The sequence below is a fragment of the Ovis aries genome, chromosome 5, assembly GCF_016772045.2.
Source record: "Ovis aries strain OAR_USU_Benz2616 breed Rambouillet chromosome 5, ARS-UI_Ramb_v3.0, whole genome shotgun sequence".
Taxonomy (NCBI): domain Eukaryota; kingdom Metazoa; phylum Chordata; class Mammalia; order Artiodactyla; family Bovidae; genus Ovis; species Ovis aries.
In genome coordinates, this window is record NC_056058.1 from 6,332,820 (window position 1) to 6,356,455 (window position 23,636).

At 54.8% G+C, this 23,636-nt stretch overlaps 1 protein-coding gene across 16 annotated transcripts in view; it reads left to right on the forward strand.

The window, feature by feature from the left end:
* Positions 1-1,350: 1,350 nt before the first annotated feature.
* The window catches only part of EPS15L1 (epidermal growth factor receptor pathway substrate 15 like 1), a 106,439-nt gene continuing 84,153 nt past the window's right edge, over positions 1,351-23,636 (forward strand). For 15 of the 16 annotated variants that reach the window (XM_042249721.2, XM_060416222.1, XM_042249722.2 and 12 more), the window contains exon 1: positions 1,351-1,411. In XM_042249721.2, coding sequence (XP_042105655.1) covers positions 1,379-1,411 — 33 coding nt within the window. In that variant the 5' untranslated portion in view covers positions 1,351-1,378. Of the gene's footprint in view, positions 1,412-5,123; positions 5,179-23,636 lie in introns of all 16 variants that reach the window. The other variant, XM_060416221.1, reaches the window with a different exon arrangement.

A 23,636-nucleotide genomic window follows, 5' to 3' on the forward strand; every position in this document is an offset into this window, starting at 1 on the left:
GGGAAGGGTGGTGTGTATACACACACACTGACACACACATCCTATGCTGGGACAGGGCGCCTTGTTGGGAAGCGTGAGGATCCTTTTTGCCAGGCGCACGGAATGGCAACGGCATCCCTTGCAGAGGGCCCAGAATCGGCAGGAACCTGGAGGGCTAAGGGATCTTGGCATACTGCTAAGTCACTTCACTCGTGTCTGACTCTGTGTGACCCCATAGACGGCAGCCCACCAGGCTCCCCCGTCCCTGGGATTCTCCAAGGAAGAACACTGGAGTGGGTTGCCATTTCCTTCTCCAATGCGTGAAAGTGAAGTCGCTCAGTCATGTCCGACCTCAGCGACCCCATGGACTGCAGCCCTCCAGGCTCCTCCGTCCATGGGATTTTCCAGGCAAGAGTACTGGAGTGGGTTGCCATCAACCTTGGCATCAGTTCAGTTCAGTCGCTCAGTCATGTCCGACTCTTTGCGACCCCATGAATCGCAGCACGCCAGGCCTCCCTGTCCATCACCATCTCCTGGATTTCACTCAGACTCACGTCCATCAAGTCAGCGATGCCATCCAGCCATCTCATCCTCTGTTGTCCCCTTCTCCTCCTGCCCCTAATCTCTCCCAGCATCAGAGTCTTTTCCAATGAGTCAACTCTTTGCATGAGGTGGCCAAAGTACTGGAGCTTCAGCTTTAGCATCATTCCTTCCAAAGAAATCCCAGGGCTGATCTCCTTCAGAATGGACTGGTTGGATCTCCTTGCAGTCCAAGGGACTCTCAAGAGTCTTCTCCAACACCACAGTTTAAAAGCATCAATTCTTGGGCGCTCAGCCTTCTTCACAGTCCAACTCTCACATCCATACATGACCACAGGAAAAACCATAGCCTTGACTAGACGGACCTTAGTCGGCAAAGTAATGTCTCTGTTTTTGAATATACTATCTAGGTTGGTCATAACTTTTCTTCTAAGGAGTAAGCGTCTTTTAATTTCATGGCTGCAGTCACCATCGGCAGTGATTTTGGAGCCCCCCAAAATAAAGTCTGACACTGTTTCCACTGTTTCCCCATCTATTTCCCATGAAGTGATGGGACCAGATGCCATGACCTTGGCATAAGACCAGAGAAATCCTGGAAGAGGTGGTGAAGGAACGTAGGAGGAATTCCTCAAAGGTCCCTGGTCCGCGTACCTTCCAGGCCCCGCCCCTTTCGGCTGGGGCTAGGAGCGCGCGGCCCCGCCCTCGACCCCGCCCCTTCAGCTCCGCGGAACACGCCCCGCCCCGCTTTGGCCCCGCCCTCCCCTGGGCTCGGCTGCGCGCGCACCGCCCCTCGCACCAGTGCGCGCGCGCGGCCCCGCCCCATTCCCCGCCGGCGCTCGGAGCCCGAGTCCGCGGGAAGATGGCGGCCCCGCTCATCCCCCTTTCCCAGCAGGTACGGGCCAGACGGGCGAGGGTGCGGCGTCGCCGTGCGGGGCGCGAGGCGGGCGCTGCGGGGAGGCCTAGGCGTGGGGAGGCTCAGCTGGGTGGCGGCGGCTCGCGCTGAGGGCTCCCGGCGGAGAGCGGGCGAGTGGGCGGGCGGTCCTGAAGGTGACAGGCCGGTCCGGCCCGCGGCCTCCCGCACCGAAGCGACCCTCTGCGGACGGCGACCCCGCAGGCAGGGCCGCATCGCGTGTCCGCTCCGTCCGGCGCCCGGGATTCTCCGCAGCTTCCAGGCCGGGTGAGGCATGGCAGCTTTCGGCTGCCTCCCGGGGAGGTGGGCGAGGGGCACCAGCATTTTTGCGGGTGCGGCGGCCCCGCGGGTCTTTGTCTCCTGTCGGGTCCCAGCGCCGCGGCGGCCAGCATCTCCGCCGCCGTGCAGGGCAGAGCCCCGCCGGAGCCGGGACCCCCCGGCATTGCGAGCCCGGACTCGTCTCTTCCCTTGGGAGCCCCTTCCGCCACCCCTGCGCTGTGAAAGGGAGGTGGGGGTCTCAAGTCTCCGGACTCCTTGTTGTGCCTCAGATCAGCCTGATGCTCTTACCGAGGGGCAGTGTCAGTGGCGCGACACAGACCTGAAATAAGAGCCATGCACAGGCAGCCCTGCCTTCTGGGAGGCACGTTCATTCATTTATCCATCCTTCAAATGTGCATAGGGCCAGGTGCTGGGAGCGCAGCAGTCACCCAGACTAACAAGGTCGCTGCTCTCCTGGAGGTGACACTCTCGTGGGACCTAGAAACTACCCATGTCCTGCTGATAACAGCTGCCCTTATTTGCTGAATTTCTGTGTCGTACCAAGCACCGAATTGTGTGCAGTTTGCCAGAATGATCTAGCACAGCGCTGGGATTCAGAGTGAGGATACAGGGTCACATTATCACGTGTTCAGATCTTGGCTCTGGGTCTTACTCCTCTGAGTGTCCTTGGATGACGCCCTTATCTTCTCCATGCCTCAGTAACCTTATTTGGAAAATGGGAATGTTAAAAAATATTGGGATCAGGTGAAAATTAAGCATGTCAAGTGCTTATAGCAATGCTTGTCACATCAGTATCACTCAGTGATCCTGTAATTAGGACCATTATTTACTTCTCTGGCAGATTGGGACATTTGGAAGTAGTGATGACGGCGGTGAGAATGCCCAACCCCGGAAGAGCTCTTAGGCAGATTGTCATGACTGGTCACCTGATCCATGGAGAGAGATGGTGCCTACTTGCTAGATATTGCCAGAACTAGCCAATTTGTAACACTGTCACTAAATTCAAAGCACTGGAGACCCATGGTTATTAAATAACAGATATAAAAGTGCTCTGTAAGCTATTAAGTGCCCTGCAGATGTTGCATATTATTATTACTAGCCAGTCGCTACGTTTTAGGGTATGGGGGGGGGGGTGAAACACACATAGGCTCATTTAATGATGAAATGCCTCTGGTTTTTAAAGCTTCTGATCCAAATGACACTTGCCTTAATTTGCACTTTGATGACAGTAGCTAATGTTAATTGAGTGCTTTAGAGTTTATTAAATAATTTCTAACTTGTGCTTATCCACACAACAAAGAGAGGGGATTCTTTACCGATGAAGGATTAGCTTTAGAGAAAGGCAGTGGTTTTTAGAGAAAGGCTGCTGTGAGGTCCTGTGTGAAAACCTGAATCCGGTCATGTGATTCACCTGCTTAGAATCCTTTAGACTAAAGTCCTAATCCCCTCCCCCCACCAACACCACCACCTCCCCGCCACGCTGCAGGAATCCCTGGTGGTCAGGTAGGCCTGTCAGCCTCTCCTGCCTCTTCCCCAGTCTGGCATCCACACCGCAGCCCTTCTTGCGGTTTTTCTCCTCCTCCCATAGCCTAAGCTCTGTCTGTCCTTCTGGTGTCCTGCAGGCTGTTCCTCCTTTCTGAAGCGTCCGTCCCTGTTTCTTCCTTTGATGCCGCCAAAGCCTGGCTCCCTTCAGGTGGCAGCTCACGTGTTCTTCTGAGAGGCCTTCCCTGCTTACCTGTCCTAACCCCCGTCACGCAGCAGTGTGCCTCCCTGACACCACCCGTTGGCACCAGTCGTGGTCCACAGAAGTCTGTGGGTCTCTCTGCATTGTCCCCATTCGACCAGGCGCAGGCCTCTTGCTCAGCGCCCCTGCCTCTGTGCTCAGCACCCAGGGGGTGGCAGGTAAACCCGGGAAGCAAGGACCGAGGAGTTACACCACCCAGAACCCTTCACAGACAGCCTTTCTTCTCTCCATTTGGCCAGGGATCTGGGCCTTGAGGGTAGGGAGCTCCACAGCGTGGGTCTCCTGGTCTCTGACAAGTTCAGGGCATTCATTGCCTGGTGTGGTTTTTCCTGTTCCTTTCTCAGTATGTTTGTTGAATGATGACATGGCCAGACTTTCTTCCTTGGATAATCCTGTCAACCGTTCACACTTGCTAAGTGAAGCGCTGCACCACGGATTCCTGTCGACCCAGACCTACCAGGCGTTTCCAGTCTAGCTGAGGGCCTCCCCAAAGTTCACGATTATTACCGGGGAAGCATGGATCTAATTCCAAGATAGTTTCTGTTTGGGGGCAGTAGGGGAGCCCCCTCTGGATCAGGAGGCCCTGAGCTGGCTGGATTGAGGTGTAGGGCACCCTTGGAATGTGAATGGCCAGTTGAAGATGAGTGAAGCTGGTGGCCAGTGAGTTTGTGGAATGTGGGGTGTTTTTCCTTTGCCTCCAGGCCTGTCTGGGTTTTTCTTATCAGCCTTATTCCCGCTCTGCTCCCTACTCAGCCACATCTGTGATGTCTTCTCCCCATATAGTCGCTGCTGACCCTGAATCTAAATCTTGTCAATCTGAGGAGTGGATAGTTCTCCCTCTAACAGTGATTTTTTTCCCCTCCATCAGCATCTCGTTGATTTTTCTTTCTCCCAGGCCCCCTTTGCCTCTCCTCTTGTGGCCCCCCGGAAGTGCACCTGTGTTCCTTGCCGCCTCTGTCCCAGGTGCTCTTGTAGTTTGCCAGCCGCCTTGCTGACCTTAACCCGTGTGACCTGTCTTTGGGGCTGGTCCTCCCCGAGCCCTGCGGCACTTGCCAGTTCTGTAGCCCGCCCTCAGCCTTTACCGTCTTCTCTTTCCTGCTTGCATCCTTTCTTTCTGTGTGTTCCCGCCTCTCCCACCCCAGACCCCATGGCCAGAACCTCATGCTGTGACCTCCCGACGAACGCTGTCTGTCCCAGAGGCCTCTTTGGTGGGGTCTCCCCTCAGCTCCACCGGGAGTTGTCCCCCCTGTACCTTACGTGGCCCCCAGACCCAAGGAGCAGTGGTAATGGGAGGAGAGCACTGGGCTCAGTGGTAATGAGTCTGCCCAGCACTCACGGAGTGCTTCCTTCCTTTCCCCTTCGTTGTAAGTTTCTTTTTAAAAAATATTTATTTTTATTTTGCTCATTTTGCGCTGTGCTGGGCGTTCGTTGCTGCGCGCAGCTTGCTTTAGCTGTGGCTGGCGGGGCCCCTCTCGCTGTGGTCCACAGGCTACTCTTTGCGGCGGCTTCTCTTGCTGTGGAGCACAGGCTCTAGACGCATGGGCTCAGTGGCTGCGGCTTGCAGGCTCCAGAGCACAGGCTTGGTAGTTGTGGCACACAGCTTAGTTGCGCCTCACTTCTTTTTAAAGTGTGCCACTGTCCGAGAAGCTTTTATTCCCATTTTACAAACAGGAAACAGAGACTCAGAGAGATGAAGTATTACTCACTTGCTGAAGTCCCATTGCTGGTGAGTGCAGAGATGGAGTTGCACCCACTTCTGTCTGCCTGCAGAGCCCTGCAGTTTCTGCTCTTCCAGGTGGCCCCCTGGGAACCCGCCCACAGCATCATGTGTCTGGAATGGCGGCTCAGGGCTTGGGACGCTTGTTTGTCCTTTCCTCCCTTGTTTTTCCCTCCAAAGTCATCTCTAGTCTCTGTATCTCACTCAAATGCTAATGCGGTGTAGCTTGGCGGTGGATGGGGGTGGAGAGTCGGGTTTTAGAGTAAATCTGGCTCATCCTGTAAGATCCAGAGATCCTGGCTGTCTCTCTTAGTGACCTGCATCAACCTGGTTTTTGTTGACTATGTGGCTCCCAGTCATGCAAAGAACATGTAAGTTTTGTCTCTTCTGCCCTAACTTTAAGCTTTAAAACAACTTTTCCCATGCCTAGTTCTTAATCCCAATCAGCTGATTGGGGAAGTGAGTGAGCATCTTTGATCAGATGTACTGAAGAGGGTTTTTCCAGTAGTCATGGGTGGATGTGAGAGTTGGACTATAAAGAAAGCTGAGTCCTGAAGACTTGATGCTTTTGAACTGTGCTGTTGGAGAAGACTCTTGAGAGTCCTTTGGACTGTAAGGAGATCCAACCAGTCCATCCTAAAGGAAGTCAATCCTGAATATTCATTGAAAGGACTGATGCTGAAGCTGAAACCCCAATACTTTGGCCACCTGATGCAAAGAGCTGACTCATTGGAAAAGGCCTTGATGCTAGGAAAGATTGAAGGCAGGAGGAGAAGGGGATGACAGAAGATGAGATGGTTGGATGGCATCACCGACTCAATGGACATGAGTTTGAGTAAACTCCGGGAGTTGGTGATGGACAGGGAAGCCTGGCGTGCTGCAGTCCATGGGGTCGCAAAGAGTCGGACATGACTGAGCAACTGAACTGAACTGGACTGAACTGAATTGGATAGAGTGCACTTCCCAGGTGGCACTAGTGGTAAAGAACCCGCCTGCCAGTGCATAAGAGTCTTGGGTTCGATCCCTGGGTCGGGAAGACCCCCTGGAGAAGGGCAGGGTAGCCCACTCCAGTATTCTTGCCTGGAGAATCCCATAGACGAGGGAGCCTGGTGAGCTGTGGTCCACAGCATTGCAAACAGTCAGATGTGACTGAAGCGACCTAACACGCACGCACTGGATAGAGTGTCCACTCTCTGGTGCCTCAGGCTGCGCCAGCAGACCCAGTCACGACCCAGGTGAGAGGCCTCGTGATCCCCACTCCAAGGAGTCGTTTTGGGTCTCCTCCACCTTGACCTGACCTGAACAGCCAGCACTCCGTCAGAAAGCTGCTTGATATTCTTCCTTGGGACGCTGGTTGCAGGGCCTCGTTCTCCTTTGAAGCCCCGTCAGGGTGCCTGTTTCCCATGTTCGGGCCCCTAGGTATTCTTCCAGTGACCTTAGTTGTGCAGCGCTTCCTGTGCCTCAGTTTCCCATCTGCAGATTGGGAGTAACACTCTGTACTTGTTCTGTCGGCTTCGCGGGGCTGGAGCGTCAGGATCCCTCAGTGGCAGACGAGTGTGCGGGGTGCCTTCATCGTGCTGTTCGTTCAGGTGTTTTTACTGGGCATCTTCTCTGGGCAGGTGCTTTCCAGGCAGCAGGTTATACCTGTGAACCTGAAGACCCCCTGCCTCAGGGAGCTGAGGGTCTAAGGAGGGGCCTGTTGTTCTGTAGTTGCTAAGTTGCATCTGACTCTTTGCGACCCTGTGGACCGTGGCTCCTCTGTCCATGGGATTTCCCAGGCAAGAGTACTGGAGCAGGTCACCGTCTCCTTTTCCAGGGGCATCTTCCCGACCCAGGGATCCAGCCTGCCTGTCTTGGACTGGCAGGCGGATTCTTTACCACTGAGCCACTTGGGAACCACAGACATGCAGAAATGCACAGACATGTGCGCAGTGGAGTGATGGCGTCTGCGCTCTGAAAAGTATAAAGCTGAGGAGGGCGGTCAGATGTGGAGGTCTGGGAGGGCCTCGAGTCCGTGCAGGCACCCAAGGACTGGGCAGGACAGGCATTTAGTTGGCTCAGCTCATTCTCCCAGTCACCCTGGTTGGTCTCCTCCTTGCCTTTATGAAGCGGTCAGCTGAGGCCCAGAGGCCTTATGTCACTTGCCCGAGGTCGCAGCCAGCAAGCGCACGCCGACGCGCTCTTCTGACCCCCTCCCCGGCCTCTGCGCTGCTCTGTGGCTTCCCATCTGGGAGTTTGCTTGTTTGTGAAGCGGCCAGGCGCTACAGCCGTGGGGGTCGCATCTGCTTTAAGCCTCACTCATGCTGCTTCGGCAGTGGGCTCTGCAGAGTCTAGTGGGGAGAGAACCGCTTGGTTGTGTTTTTACAGAGTTGGTTTTGGCTGTGCTGGGATTTCCTTGCTGCCCTGGCTTTTCTCTAGTCGCAGAACGTGGAGGCTAGGCTTGTTGCGCAGCACGGGCTTTAGGCTGTGGACTTAAGTAGTTGTGGTATGTGGATTCAGTAGTTGCGGCTCCGGGGCTTACTTGCTCCATAGCATGTGGAATCTTCCCTGATCAGGAATCGAACCTGTGTCTCCTGCCTTGGCAGGAGATGCTTTATCAGTGAGCCTCCAAGGAAGCCCTACGTTTTAGTTTTATTGTTTTAATCCTGTCTCCATGGAAGGGGGATGGGGGGGTGGAGAAGCCTCCTCATTATCTTCATGAGGGGTCAGCAAGTTTCCCTGCTGGCGTGGCTCCTCAGCGCTTCCAGAGGCTGACGGAGGAATGAGCGGGCCTCGCCCAGCCCAGAGGGAGCTCGGACTCTGCTCAGGCCAGGGCGGCTCAGGTCCAAGCTGGAGGAGGGGCGGCTGACTTGCTTGGGTGTGTTGGAGACAGCTGCGTGGACAGGGCAGGGGGTATCCTGGGAGGGGAGATTGGCACGGCCTTTCTGACAGAGGCAGGACAGGATGAGGGGAAGCCGAGAAACTGGAGCTCCAGCTCAAAGGGCTGTCGTGGCTGGGACTTTGGGGTACATGTCCTGCTTTTAACTAGAGTGACTTAGGGTTGGAAGGAAGAAGGTGGCTTGGTAAAATGGGACACAGGAGTCTGTGCCTGGCCTACAAATCAGCCTGAGACAAAAGGGCCTGACGGGTGTCCGCTTGCCCAGAGAGGGGCTGACGCAGACGTGGGGGAGGAAGGGAGATGTGCTGGCTCACAGGCCCCACGGCTGCTGCTGCACGCAGGCCCGGCACGGCCATCCCAGTTCTTACTGCCACTTGCTAATGGGGGGAGTAGAGGTTACAGATGACCGCAGACAGCCTCCTCCTTGGATCGCCAGCCGCCCTGCCTGCTGGGCAGGATTCCTGCAGCGTTGATCGTAGAAACGATCTACTGGCTGGGTTCTGGCCTGGCTGACACAGAGTCGGTTCTCCTTTTGTGCACACTGGCTGAAAGCAGGGGATGGTGGTGCCTGGCTTCCACTGTCTGTGGACTGGATCGGGCCCCTGCCCTGCCCTGCCCTGCCCTGCCCTTGACACCCCAGTAGCCTGCACCTCCCAGACTTGTCTCTCTGCCCCACAGCCCCTAGGCCCTGCTTTCGGTAGCTTGCACATTCTCCCTGGCCTCAGGGCCTTTGCACGTGCTCTTTATGGTCTGTCTGGAGTGTCCTTTTCCCTCTTCATCTCTGGTTAATCCCGGCTGCTCTTCATATCTCAGCTAGCACATCGCTACCCTGACAGACTGGCCCAGCTTTTCTGTTACCGCCTTGGGGGAGACCGTGTGCTTTTCTACATACCAGTTTGTAATTTTGTGCTGGTGGGAGTCTTCGATTGATGGTATTTGTCCCCCACTGTGTGGACTGTGTCTACTAAGGCAGGGACTGTGTCGGTTTTAATTTATCCTTGGGTGTGCTTTCCTGCTGATTCAGTGGTAAAGAATTTGCCTGCAATACAGGAGACATGGGTTTGACTCCTGGGTCAGGAAGATGACCTGGAGAAGGCAATGACAACCCACTCTGGCATTCTTGCCTGGGAAATCCCATGGACGGGGCGCCTGGCGCGCTCCAGTCCGTGGGGTTGCATGAATCGGATACAACTTAGTGACTGAACATCAGCCTTAGGTGCTGGTAATCATCTGTTGAGCTAAAGGGTGACTGGTTGGGCAAGTCCACTTCATGAGAGACAGGCTCTCTAGCAGTTCTTGAGGAGTGAAGCAACCCGCGTAGCCTGCCTGACTGCTTCTGCAGGGGATGGCCAGAGTTGGCGCTAGCTCGGAGGCTCATTGTAGTGAGGCCTGCAGCGACCCAGAGCAGCCTGGCCGGAGGGTGCCGGAAGGGCGGAAGGGCTGGGCCTCAAAGGAGTGTGTGGATTGGCTCCTCTGACGGGGTCCTCCGTGGGCAGGCGCAGGACCAGACAGGCCTTCCTGGGAGCTGGCGGGGGGTGGGGGTGGCGTCAGGCTCCACTGAGACCAGACCGTCATCACCTTTGCAGCAGTCTTCCAGGCCAGGGCAGACCCCACACAGAGGCGCAGCCCATGCCCTGGGGATACCCCATGATGTTTACTGAGCACTTACGTGTGCTGGCTCAGGCCCAAGAAGAATAAAGCCAAGCGCCCGCCCTTCAGACAGCTGCGCTGGGCCCGGGCTCCCAGATGATCAGAGGTCTCATGGAGGTCAGGTGGCAGCCCGCAGAGGTGGAGTGAATGGCCTCCGCTGGGCTGGAAGTGAGGAGAGGAGGAAAAGGGACCTGCCTTTCCCTTCTGCCACGCCTTCCATCCAGTCAGAGCCCCGGTTCCTGAACTCTGGTCACCCGGGGTCCCCCAGAGCAGTGTTGGGGAGAGATTTGGGGCACAGGTCTTGTGTGGAAGGGAGTATGGTTGGACACCCCCTTTGTGCCCATTCACCACTGATTCCTTGTCAGGGAGGTGTCATTGCCGTCATCCGTATGCTTATGGATTTTTTACTTTTAATATTTATTGACTTATCTGGCTGAGCCGGGTCTTAGTTACGGCACGCGGCGTCTTTAGTTGTGGCGTGTGAACTCCCAGTTGCGGCAGGTGGGGTCTGGTTCAGGGATGGAACCCTGGCCCTCTGCCTGGGGTGCGCAGTCTTAGCCACTGCACCACCAGGGAAGTCCGAGGTGGGCTTTTCAGTTTACATTTCTAGTGGAAACAGAAAACTGTGTTCTTTCAGGCTGTGTTTAAAGAGGAGAAACTGAACAAGAATACAGCTCGACAAAGAGGCCCTCTTTTGGAGACAGTGTAACCATTAGGACTCTGAAGTTTTGGGGCTGGGACCAGCCTCTTAATCACCCCACACCCGAGAGATGGCCATGTTGGAGGTCCCAGAACCTGATCGACTCTGGTGTGTGTGATTGCAAATGTTTCTTCCATTGGGTGTTTTCTTTGATAAGGGTTAGAATGGCCTCTGTGCCCTCAGCACACTCCTATGTCCATTTTGAACATGAAAAAATATTTATTTGGCTGTGCTGAGTCTTAGTTGCGGGATCTTTAGGTGCAGCACATGGGATCTAGTTCCCTGACCAGGAATCAAACCCAGGCCCCCAGCACTGGGAGTGTGGAGTCTTAGCCATTGGACCACCAGGGAATGCTCCCCATTTCCCCAGGGCCTGAGCCTACACCCATGATGATGAGTGAGTCAGGCAAGCCTGTGGGTCACTCTGGTGCTCACACATGAGGCCATGGAATCAGCAGCTTCTTCCAGACCAAGTTTCTAGTATTGGCTTTCTACTTTTTGATTTTTTTCTGCTGCCTTCTTGCCACTAGAAAATATTCTTTCATTCACAATCCTGTAAGTGGGTTTTTATCGGTATATACTTAGCCTACTGTGGGCTTCCCTGGTGGCTCAAATGGTAAAGAATCTGCCTGCAATGCAGGAGACCTGGGTTCATTCCCTGGGTTGGGAAGATCCCCGGGAGGAGGGCATGGCAACCCACTCCAGTATCCTTGCCTGGAGAATCCCATGGACAGAGGAGCCTGGCGGACTACAGTCCAGGGGGTCCAAAGAGTCAGACACGACTGAGCAACTTTCTTTCTTTCTTTACCCTGCAGTATGTGAAATTAACATGTTAAATAAAAACAAACCACAGAAACTAAGAGAACTGAAAGACTATTCTGTCCTGGCATTGAGAGCGGCTCAGCCAACGAGCTGAGAGAGAAAACGAGGGCGATATGCCCCGTCGTGTGGCCGGCACTTGGTGAAATAGTTCACTGTTTGCTGAAAAGACCGTTTGGCGTGGCCAGCTGCGACGTGGTTTGGTGTCGCAGCACGCGTCCTAACAGCTTTGTCTGACTTCTCTCCCAGCAGTTCTTTGTAGATAAAGCCTGGTCTTCTGTCTCAGTGACAATAATAAAAGCCACCATAATAATAGATCTCATGAGTGCTTCCCTTTGCAGAGTGTGCTTTATCTGCGTTTTCTCGTTTGATATAGGAGCAGACATCCTTCAGACAGGGAGACTGAGGCCCCGAGAGGCTTCAGGCTCGTCTTCACTTCGCCACCTCTAGGTGGAAGCCTTGTCTGCCCGAGGGCTTACCCCCTCCCACCCATCTCACCCCCTCCCTTCCAAGGCGCCATCTCATTCTCATCCATCCCACGAACAACCTTTTCCTGACCCAGTGTTGTGGGTGGAGCTCACAACATGTGAGTGTGAAACTCCATCCCCCAAGAAGCGAAATATAGGGAAGGGGGCCCAGGCAATACAGTAGTCTTAACGTAAATTAGGCTTGAAGAAGTGTCTCTTTTGTAAAACGGAAGCGTGGGAGAGAGGGACTCATCTCAGTGGGGAATTCCGACGACTACCTACAGCTGGAGATTTGGTGTGGGGGCTGGCAGGTAATTGGCTTTCAGCAGGCAGACGCTCACAGCCACACGCCCCACTAGGGGTGATCCGCGCTCAGACAGGGTGAGAGGAGCACAGCGTGCAGAGGGGAGCATCCGCCAGGCCGGGAGGGAGGGCCGGCAGGGTTTGACGGCTGTGTGTGTCTGCGAGCCAGTGAGAGTGTGTGTTTGCGTGTGCACAGGTGAGTTTGCGGGGAAGTTGGGCCATCAGGGCCAGAAGGTGGCGGTGGAGCATGTAGCGGGCATGACCAAGTGGCACGCCATACTCCTTCAGCAACCACCGAGGGTCTTTCTGAGCGGAGTTGTGACCCTGTGCCAAGTGGGGTGGGGAGGGGAGCGGGCGAGCGCGGGTGCCAGCTGAGAGGCCGAGGTGTGTGCAGAGCCCAGCTCGGGTTGGAAGGCCGCCCCCGCTGCTTTGTCTGCCTGACCCTTCCCTCCTTCAGGACGAGGCCTCCTTCCTGCGCTCTCCCTGCCCGCGCCTTTGCTCTTCTGCTTCTGTGGTTTTCTCTGACCAGACCTCATGCTCTTCCCTGTGGTGGCAGGGATTGTCTTTTCACTCACTGTGGAACTGGGGAGCCTGGCTCGGTGCTGGGAACTCCGAGAGCCCTGGGCTCTACAGAGCAGTGGGCGCCGGGAGGCCTGACGGTGCCACCTGCAGAGGGGAGCAGGGAGGCGGCAGGGAGAGCTGCTGGCCCAGTCCTGGTGTCCTGTTGCGCCAGGGGTCAGATGGCAGGGATGTTGGGACCCCGGGTGGCCGACGTAGAAAGGGATTTGGGGAAGGCTCAGAGCATGCTCTGGAGAAGGCAGTGGCGCCCACTCCAGCGCTCTTGCCTGGAAACTCCCATGGGCGGAGGAGCCTGGTGGGCTGCAGTCCACGGGGTCGCTAAGAGTCAGACACGACTGAGCGACCTCACTTTCATGCATTGGAGAAGGAAATGGCAGCCCACTCCAGTGTTCTTGCCTGGAGAATCCCAGGGACGGGGGAGCCTGGTGGGCTGCTGTCTCTGGGGTCACACAGAGTCGGACACGACTGAAGTGACTTAGCAGCAGCAGCAGTAGCAGGGCATGCTTGGGCCTTGCCTGGTGGCTCAATGGTAAAGAATCCCCCTGTAATGCAGGAGACGTAGGAGACTCGGGTTTGATCCCTGGGTTGGGAAGATCCCCTGGAGAAGGAAACGGCAACCCGCTCCAGTACTCTTGCCTGGAGAACCCCATGGACAGAGGACCCGGCTGGCCGCAGTATGTGGTCACACAGAGTCGGACATGACTGAGAACAATAGGGCACGCCTGGGGGTCGTTGGAACCACTGTGAGAAGTGGGCACCTTCAAGGAGGGCAGCCAGTGCCCTGCTGTGTGTAGGGGGCACTGGCTGCTAAGGTGTCACCCCTGTGCATCTCTGCAGGGCTTGGTCCCCCAGATGGAGGAAGGGAAGAGAGAATGGACGTGATGGGGGAGGGGCTGTTCTCTGAGACGCCCGGAGGAGCCGTGTCTAGGAGGGCTATGAGCTTCCTTGGTAGCTCAGAGGCTAAAGAATCTGCCTGCAGTGCAGGAGACCCAGGTTTGATCCCTGGGTGTGGAAGATCCCCTGGAGAAGGGCATGGCAACCCGCTCTAGTATTCTTACCTGGAGAATTCCATGGACAGAGGAGCCTGGCGAGCTACAGTCCATGGGGTCACAAAGAGTCAGACACGACTGAGCGACTAACACACACACACAGGGATTCAGGGAGGCCAGGGCTGCGTTGATCTTAAGCAGGAGTTTGGGGCTGGAAGCTGCTCCCTGCTCCCTCCAGGTGGCCTGGGCAAGGTCCCTTTCCTGTCCCGCCCGCCTGCGCCACCGTGTGGCCGTGTGGCCGCACTCAGCCCCGTACCCCTCCCTCTGTGCCTGGCATTCCCCCTGGGACCCCACCCCCTGGGAGTTTTCCTGCCAGTGGCGCCTCCTTCTGGCTCAGTCGGGGCCCGCTTCCGCGCGTGTGCTCAGCGTCTGGGGTCCCCTCAGGCAGACTCGGCCACGGTGGCCGCCGGCTGCTCTCCCTGCGGCCTGTGTCTGTGGCCCCTGCGTCGCCCCCCATCCCGCCTTTTCCTCGCAGCACTTGTGCCCGGCTGTTTTCATTGTCATGTCTAACGCCTCCTCCAGAGCAGGAGCTCCAGGAGGCTGAGGGGGAGCCCCTTATTCACTGTTGCAGCCCAGCCGAGGCCAGTGCCCAGAACCAGGCCGGCAGGCCATAGGTACTGTGGAGTGGAGAAGGGATTGCCACCTCGATGCCCCGTCAAGACCTCCAGGGAGACATGTTCAGGGTGAGCAGCCCCTGTTCCGTGAGTTGCTGCACCACGGATGGCTGTGTTAGTGGGCAGCGTCCTGGAGGACGGGCAGTGTCTCCCCAGCTTCCTCCACCCCCTGCTGTCGCCCGCTCCCAGCAGCTGAGTGTATGCTCGGTTCTCCTCCTCACGGGCGCGTCTGCTCAGCGTGCCTTCAGGAGGATGAGATGATGTTCTGACCTCCCAACGAGGGGTGGGCAGACCTGTCGTCTCACTGAAATGGTGCTGAGTGACCCCGAGTCCCTGCTGGGGGGCGTGCTGAAGGGCCGGCCCTGCCCGTCCCTGTCCTGCCCCTCTGACTCTGCAGGCCCGGGACGCGCCTCCCGTGGTCACATCCGAGGCTCCGGCGCTGGAGTCCTGGGCTCGCTTCGCCTGCCTCTCCCCTTGCTTGAGCCTCAGAGCTCAAGATGCGAACCCACGCCCCTCGCACTGGCAGGTGGATTCTTTGCCACTGAGCCACCGGGGAGGCCCACTGTGTGCGCGTTCCGTAAGTGAATGAATGAATTCGTAAGTCAGGAGCAGAAAACTGGCAAATCCCAGGGCGCGCCACTGTCTTGAGGGGCTGGAGGAGCTTGGTGGTTTGAGATGCAGTCGTGAAGGGGTGGGCATCTCTGGGCATAAAGGAGCCGGTGGAAGGAGGATAGGACTTGACAGGCCAGTGTTTGTCGAGTACTCACCGCGTGTCAGCGGCAGCGGCGGGCGTCCGTGTCCTTTTTTTTCCCAAATGAAGAAATCAAGGCGCAGAAAGGCTGCTCAGCCTCCCCATGAAAGGTTGTTGCTGAACGACACGAAGACGCCGGGGTTCTTGGCCCCCGGAGGAGATTTCAATCCGGGGCCAGAGACGAAGCTTGATTGCTCAGAGCTTTTGTGTAATAAAGTTTTATTAAAGTATAGAGGAGATAGAGAAAGCCTCTGACATAGGCATCAGAAGGGGGCAGAAAGAGTACCCCCTGCTAGTCTTCAGCTGGATGTTATACAGTCACGAGCAGTCTGTTAATGAAAGAAAGGAATGTCTTAAAACGCAGGATGGCACCAGGCCCCTCACCCATAAGATGCATTTTGGGATAATCTTGGCACCAAAAGGTTCATCCCGGGCCATAAAATGATCAGCTTGAATCTTGTAGAAGGGCAGATCACCATACAAATAGTTTCGTTTACATAGATTAGGGGAGCAATATCTGAGTATAACAGACTGATTTGTCAAGCAGGTTCTGAGCCATTAGGCAGAACCGACTTGAAGACAGAGTTTGGGGTAAATGCATATTAGCATAGTTTAAGACAAGCATTTTCATAAGAAAAAGGCATTGGTTATCTCAAGGTTTGAGAATAGTTAACTTCAGGTGAAACCAGGTGTCATTATGGCAAGACAGTATTTTAAGAGAAACCCCCTTTTAAATTTGTATAGAGAAGGAAAAAAATATTGCTAGTTTGTTTCCTCCTGCCGCTTAAGAGAGAGAAAAACGTCTGGCACTTGCAGCCTCTTTCCTCCGATTGGAGACCCCTGGCCCTGCTGTTACCCTCTCACGCAGGGTGGCACAGCGTCCCAGCGGTGGGATAGGCCTTGAGTCTACGTGTGTGTGGCAGCGCTCTTGACCTCTGTGCGGTTCTGCTTCCCCTGGTGATGGGAAGACCTGGCCGAGAGGTGTGGGCAGAGGCTTTCTTGGGGAACGTCAGGGCTCCGTGTAGGTCCTGCATCCCACGTGGATCAGCGTGTTGGAGCCAGAAGGCGGCCTCCACTGACTTCATTCCTTTCTCCCTTCCGTTTCTGGTAGGTGGGGCGGAGAGCTCTGGTCTGCCGGGAGCGTGGAAGCTGTCACACCTTGATTCTGTGTTCCCCCAAGTGGCTTCCCGCCCTGACCTCCTCCCGCCTGCCCTGTCCACCCTGATGTGAGCAGTGTGTCTGCACATCCTGGACGCCCTTGCTCCGTGGTTCTCCTTGTGTGTATGTGCTCAGTTGCTCATTCTTGTCCAGCTTTTTGCAGCCCCATGGACCACAGCCCGCCAGGCTCTTCTCTTCATGGAATTGTCCAGGCAAGAATACTGCAGTGGGTTGTCATTTCCTTCTCCAGGGGCTCTTCCTCACCCGGGGATCGAACCTGAACTTCCTGCCTCTCCTGCGTTGAGGCGGAGTCCTGCCTCTCCTGCGTTGAGGCGGAGTCTTTACCTCTGTGCCACCTGGGGAGTCTCCGTGCAGGCGGGGACTATGAGCGTAACCCCCCTGAGGTCTGCATGGGTCGCAGGGAGGCCCTGCCTTCTGTGCCGCGTGCCGGGTGTGCCCTTTCACGGTCCTTCCTCGCGGCGCTGTTTGGGTCTCCAGGGAGAGGCATGTGTCTTCCTTCAGACCCTCGTCTGCCACGCCTCCTTTTCCCTTTTCTGTCCTAAAAGCAGGGTGTGTTACCTGGGGAACTCCGGAAGCCAAGGGAGGCCCCCCGTTCACGGGAAGGGCCATTGCACACGTGTGTGTCCGTCCCGCCAGGCTTAGGTCCCCGTGCACCTGGCTGCTGTGTGCTCACCAGCGGGGCCATCACCGGGCTTCTGCTCTGGCCCTTTCACTTCAGCAGGCTTCATAGAGGTTCTGCCTGGACTGCTTTTACTGCTGATGGCATTCTGACCCAGGGAGACACAGTGATTCGTTTATCGGCTTAACCAGTTGCTGACTGCCTTCGGTCCTCCACTGTCAGCTGCAGTCTCCGCCCACAAGAAGGGCACTCAGATCCAACCTTCTTGCCCTTCTGCCTTCCTGCATATCTGATCATCACTGAATCCCTGGGGTTGTGTGTTAAAGAAATTCTGGATTTTATTATTTGGCAAAAGCACGATCCTGCCAGTGGTGAAGCTGTTCTTCATTTATCACACTTGAACCTGAAGCAGCTTGTACCATGAGAATCCTTCCCAGAGCAGAAACATCAAATGTTGGTCTTTAGTTATATGAAAATTTTAAACACACTAAAAGCAGAGGGAAGAATTTAATGAACTCCCATGTACTCACCACCAGTTCACAGCAGAGGCCAACATTTTGCCAATATCTTTATCCAAGTTTGTTTTTACCTTAGAAATCCTATTTCGAGACTTCCTTGATGGTCCAATGGCTAAGACTCTACACTCCCAGTTCAGGGCTCCTGGGTTTGGCCTCAGGTCAGGGAACTAAATCGCACATACCGCAACGAAGAAGTTTGCATGTGGCTTTGAAGGCTTCAGAGCAGCAAAATAAATAAATACTTAAAAAAAATCATATTTCAGTATGCACCTCTAGTAGTTGAGACTGTTTTCTTTTACATCACCGCCATGCCCTACCACAACATAAAACAATTAGTAAGAATTGCTTAGTATTATCTGATACCCAGTCCATAATTCAGATTTCCCTAGTTATCTAAAAATATCACTTTGCATTTGGTTGTGAAATCTCCTGAGTCTCTTTTTAAAACTTTTAAAGTTTGGTGGCAGTCCACTCCAGTGTTCCTGCCTGGAGAATCCCCACGGACAGAGGAGCCTAGCGGGCTACAGTCTGTGGGGTTGCGCAGAGTCGGACACGGCTGAGGGACTGCGCGCACGCACAGGACACCGTCCGACCAGAAAGTCGGTGCTCTGCACTTGGATGCAGAGCAGCTCCATCCCCGCAGGGATCTCTCTGGTGGCCGTTTTACAGCCACACCCTCTTCCCTCCTACCCCGTTCCTTCCTTAGCCCTTGGCAACCACTGAGCTGCTCGCCTCTGTAATTCTGGCACTTTGTGTGCAGTGGACTCACGCAGTGTGGAGCTCTGGAGACTGGCCTTTTCCACTCAGCATAGCTCCCGGGGCTCCCTGGGGGCTCAGTGGTAGAGAATCCACCTGCCAATGCCGGAGCCGTGGGTTTGATCCCTGGGTCAGGAAGATCCCCTGGAGAAGGAGATGGCAACCCACTCCAGTATTGTTGCCTGGGAATGGACAGAGGAGCCTGGTGGGCTGCAGTCCCTGGGGTCGTAAAGAGTCGAGCACGACTGAGCAGCTGAGCCACCGCCACTGCAGCCATGCTCTGGAGATTCTGCTGGGTTGTTGTGTCTCTCCGGAGCTGATGCCTTTTCACTGCCAGGTAGTATTCCATGGTGCGTGGGACCTGGTCCGTTAGAGCGAAAACCCGCTGAAGGAGGTCTGGCGTGCTTTCAGGTTTGGGAGACTGTTAGTAACAAAGCTGCACTCAGCACTGAGTACGGGATATTCTGTGAATTTGAATCTTCCTTTCTCTGAATGCCCAGGATAGTTACAGTTGCACGTTTATTAGTTTTGTTTTGTGTTTTAGGAAACTGCATGCCCGGCTGTTTTCCAGAGTGATTGCCCCTTTTTCCACTCCCAGCAGCCGTGTATAAGTGACCTAGATTCTCTGCATGCTTCCCAGTGTCACTGCTTGCTGTTTCAGCTGTTCTGATAGCTATGTGGTGGCCTCATACTGTGGTTTCTCAAGAGAATTTTTTTTTTTTACTTGAAGTATGGTTGATTTGCAATATTGGGTTAGTTTCAGATGCACAGAGAAGTGATCCGGTTATGAGTGGAGCGTCTCAGACTCTTTTCCAGTGTAGGTTATTACAGTACATGGTCCCTGTGGCTTTTAACCCGCCTTCGCAGCTGAAGGCACACTGGCCATCTTGTCACGTCCTTGCTTGCCGTCTGTACATCCTGTTTAGTGAGATGTCCCTTCATGTCTTTCGCTCATGTTCTCATTGAATTCTTTCCTTTTTGTGTTGTTGAGTTTTGAGAGTTGTATTTCTTCCTGGCTTCTCTGGTGGCCCAGATGGTAAAGAATCTGCCTGCAGTGTGGGACACCCATGTTGATCCCTGGGTCGGGAAGATCCCCTGGAGAAGGGCATGGCTTCCCACTCCAGTATTCTTACCTGCAGAGTTCCACGGACAGAGGAGCCTGGCAGGCTACAGTCCACGGGGTCGCAGAGAGTCGGACACGGCTAAGCAACTTACGCTTTCACTTTTACTCTGTGTATTCCAGGTACCAGTCCTTTGTTGGATGAGTGATTTGCAAACACAGTTGCCCTTGAGCAACACAGGTTTGAACTGTGCAGGTCCACTTCTATGTGAATTGTTTCTTTTTACTTTCTTGAGCGGGCCAACCCTGAAGGAGTGGCCTCTGTTTCTTTATTTTTAAAACTTTTTTTAAAAGTAAATGTGTACTACAATCAAGTACTACTTGATCCGAGTTTGGTTGACTCCACAGATGTAGAACAGAGGAGCCGTGTATAGAGGGCCGACTATAAGCTGCCCTTGGATTTTCGACTGTGCAGCGGGTGGGAGCCCTAACCTCCAGTCAGTGTTCAAGCGTCAGCAGTATTTCCTCCTAGTCTGCGACTTGTCTTTGCATCCACTTATCAGAGTCTTTCATAGATCAAACATTTTAAATTTTGTTGAGGTCCAGTTTATCAATTTCCTTTTTTTATTTCCTTTTTAATCAGGCTTTCAGTGGCAAGTCTGAACTCTCTCCTCAGCCCCCAATTCTGAATATTTTCTCCTTTGTGTTTTTCCCTGAAAGTTTTCTGGCTTTACATTTAAGTTCTTGATCTCTTTGGAATTAATTTTGTAGAAAGTGTGAGACTGAATGTCTCCAGGTTCGTTTTCTCCCTCTGGAGGATGGCCAGTTGCTCCAGCACCGTTTGTGGACATGGGCCTCTTTCCTCCTGGCTGGCTCCAGCGCCTTTGTCAGAAGTTGGTTGGGCACACCTACGCGGGCCTGTGTCGGGCATGGCTGGCTGTCGTGCCCACGGTTGGGCACACCTACGCGGGCCTGTGTCTGGCTGGCTGTCGTGCCCATGGTTGGGCACACCTATGCGGGCCTGTGTCGGGCATGGCTGGCTGTCGTGCCCACGGTTGGGCACACCTATGCGGGCCTGTGTCTGGCTGGCTGTCGTGCCCACGGTTGGGCACACCTACGCGGGCCTGTGTCTGGCTGGCTGTCGTGCCCACGGTTGGGCACACCTGCGCGGGCCTGTGTCTGGCTGGCTGTCGTGCCCACGGTTGGGCACACCTACGCGGGCCTGTGTCTGGCTGGCTGTCGTGCCCACGGTTGGGCACACCTACGCGGGCCTGTGTCTGGCTCGCTTTCGTGCCCACGGTTGGGCACACCTGCGCGGGCCTGTGTCTGGCTGGCTGTCGTGCCCACGGTTGGGCACACCTACGCGGGCCTGTGTCTGGCTCGCTTTCGTGCCCACGGTTGGGCACACCTACGCGGGCCTGTGTCTGGCTGGCTGTCGTGCCCACAGTTTTGTGTGTCTTTCCCACCATCAGTGCCACACTGACTGGATTACTGGAACTTGATAGCAAGCCTTAGGATGGGGTGGACAGAGTCCTCCCACTCTATTCCTTTGCAACATTGTTCTAGCTATCTTAGTTCCTTTGGCTTTCTGTATAAATTGTAGAGTAATCGTATTTGTGTCAACGAAGACTTGGCGGAATCACGTTAGACCTGCGTGTCAGGGGCATGCACATGTACCACATGTTGCATTGGCCTCCAGAAGACCCCTCCACCCACCTAATTTTCCCACTGGCAGGGCTCAGGTCGCATTTGCGCCTTTGCCAGCCTGATAGCAAACACTGGCATTTCCTTCAGTTTTGCAGTATCTAAACTGAACATCTCCCCTAGCTCTGCTGCATCCCTTCTTTCAGAATCACCTTTTTCTTCTCCTTGGCTAGCCTTTTAAAATTGGGGCATCTCTTTCCTCAGGATTTACGAAGGCTGTTTCTCCTGTCTCAGTTCTTCCTGCACTGTTCCCCTCAGCCCTGGCTTAGGAGCCTCGGGTCCAGCAGTTGGAGGGGGCTGTCAGTTTCAGGGAGGTTCCAGATGCCGCAGTGTTTGCTGATGCTCTGTGACAGCTACTGAGTTATATCTTGGTTTCCTTACCCGCAGAGTGTGGTCTGGCCTGCCTGGAGGGCTGTACACACAGCCGGGGTGATGGTTGTGCACACAGCCGGGGTAGGGTGATGGTTGTGCACACTGCCGGGGTGATGGTTGTACACACTGCCGGGGTGATGGCTGTGCACACAGCTGGGGTGGGGTGATGGTTGTGCGCACTGCCGGGGTGATGGTTGTGCACACAGCTGGGGTGGGGTGATGGTTGTGTACACCGCTGGGGGAACTTATGAGGAAGGTGAAATGCAGGGATTATCAAGTGAGCACTTCTCTAGCCCTGTTTTGGTCTCAGCATCTGGTTTTCCAAGTAGGAACTCACACAGGGATGTCTTCTGGTGGTATGTGCCTAACTTCGTGCAAAACTTGGCAATAGCTTTGAAAACTACGGCCATTATGGAGTCTCAGTTTTCCTGAGGAAATGGCAGGCTGCCCTGGTTCTTGTGCTTAAGTCAAGTGTTGCACTTTGACCACGTCCGTTGACTGCAGTCTGCCACGACACAGTCACGTGTTTGCATCTTCTCAGGCGAGCCTGCTCAGGAGGCTGTGCAGTGGCTCTGTGTCCAGCTCTGTCATGCCCTGGCTGTTTTTGCAGAGTGCAGAGTGGGTTTGTGTCCCACGGCCTGGTCTCCTCTGGCTCCATCACTCCTGGGCTGTGTGACCCCGTGCAAGATAACTTCGGTCCCTTCACCCATATGTGGGGGCAAACAGTAGTATCTGCCCTGTAGCATTGTTGGAAACAATTGAGATACAGGATAGAAAACTGAGCGTTCAGTAAATGTGAGCCACTATTTATCAGATCAAGGAATTATAAATACTTTTTTCTAAAAGTTTAAACATGAAAATGGGTTTATGTTACAAATGTTTTGAAGCAAGCCAGGCAAGCGATCGTGATTTTGTTTTGCGGAAGAGCTCCTGCCCTGTATGAAAGCAGGAATCAGAGCTGATGGACTCAGTCCTGAGAGGATTAGGAAGCCCAATCCTCAGGGCTTCCCCTCCAAAGTAGTACTGGCGTGTTCCTCATCTCAAGCTGCTTTTCCCCAGGTGTTAAAATTACACACACTTGCATGAACTCTGGAGTTTTAAAGGCCTCCCAGCAGAAGGATGTGGACTTGTTCCCGGCTGTGTTCCCCTGCCTCGCTCCCTGTTTGTACGTTGCCTCTTGGGCTCCCCTGTGGCTCAGCTGGTAAAGAATCCACCTGCAATGCGGGAGACCTGGGTTTGGTCCCTGGGTTGGGAAGACCCCCTGGAGAAGGGAAAGGCTACCCACTCCAGTATTCTGGCCTGGAGAATTCCATAGCCTGTATAGTCCATGGTTGCAAACTCAGACACGACTGAGCGACTTTCGCTCCTGGGCTGGAGGATAGAGTGAAGAGGCCCTGGGAACGTTTCTTAGTATTTTAGGAGACCAGCTGAAAGGTCAGATTCACAGGTTATTTATTTATTTGGGTGTGCCAAGTCTTAGTTGTGGCATGTGGGATCTAGTTCCCTGACCAGGGTTTGAACCTGGGACCCCTGCAGTGGGAGCACGGAGTCTTCGCCACTGGACCAACAGGAAAGTCCCCAAAGTGAAAGTTATACTGAATGTCGGTGAATAATTCGGAGTCAAAGATGGCTTGTTAGCACCCTGGGCTGGTGGAGGAGAATGCCCTCCTGCACAGGCTCTGTCTGACTTCCGTTCTTGAAGCCGTCTCTGAGCTGTCCGCAGCCTCTGAACACTGACGGCCTTGTCCCCTGGCCTGTTCCCTTTCTGCCTTTGCCCTGGCCTCACTTTGGGGTTGGGCAGGGGTGGGCAGCTCTGGTGCCCACTCTCAGCACTTAGGGGGCTCTGTCCTAGCAGCGTGGCTGCCCGCACCAGTGAGCTGTTTGTGTCCAAGGCGTCTGCCTGTCATCCAGGGGCTCGAGGCCTTCGCAGCCTTTGTCTTCGGTTTTGTTGCAGTCCTGTATTGGGCAGCTGGCAGGCGTGACTCCACTGTCCCTGGAGGGAAGTTGTGTGGTAAGAGGAAGTGCCAGTTGGAGCTGCCGATGGTTCCCCTTTCCCGCCCCCTTCTGCTTATGTAGTGGCTGACGTGTGTGATTAAATCAGAACCTCTTCACTGCTGTCATTGTCCCCGGTTACCCAGATGGATCCCTGTGTTTAGTGAGGAATGAGTGAGGCATACTCTGGTTTCCCATTAGTTGCGGGTCGTTTGGGATTGACCTCTGAGTGCAGATTGCCTGTGAGAGGAGTCCTTAGCACTGACAGTCCAGGCTTCGGGGCCTGGGGCTTCAGGGCCTTTTCTGGACTGTTTGGGGTCTTGTTTCTCCTGATCGTGGATCTGATTCAGAAGCATTTGGGAAGTTTGAGACAGTTATTAACCCTCAGTGCTCCAAGTACCATAACTCTGTTTTTCACTGGAATCGCAGTAGCTTAGAAACCTCTCTCCTGCCTGCC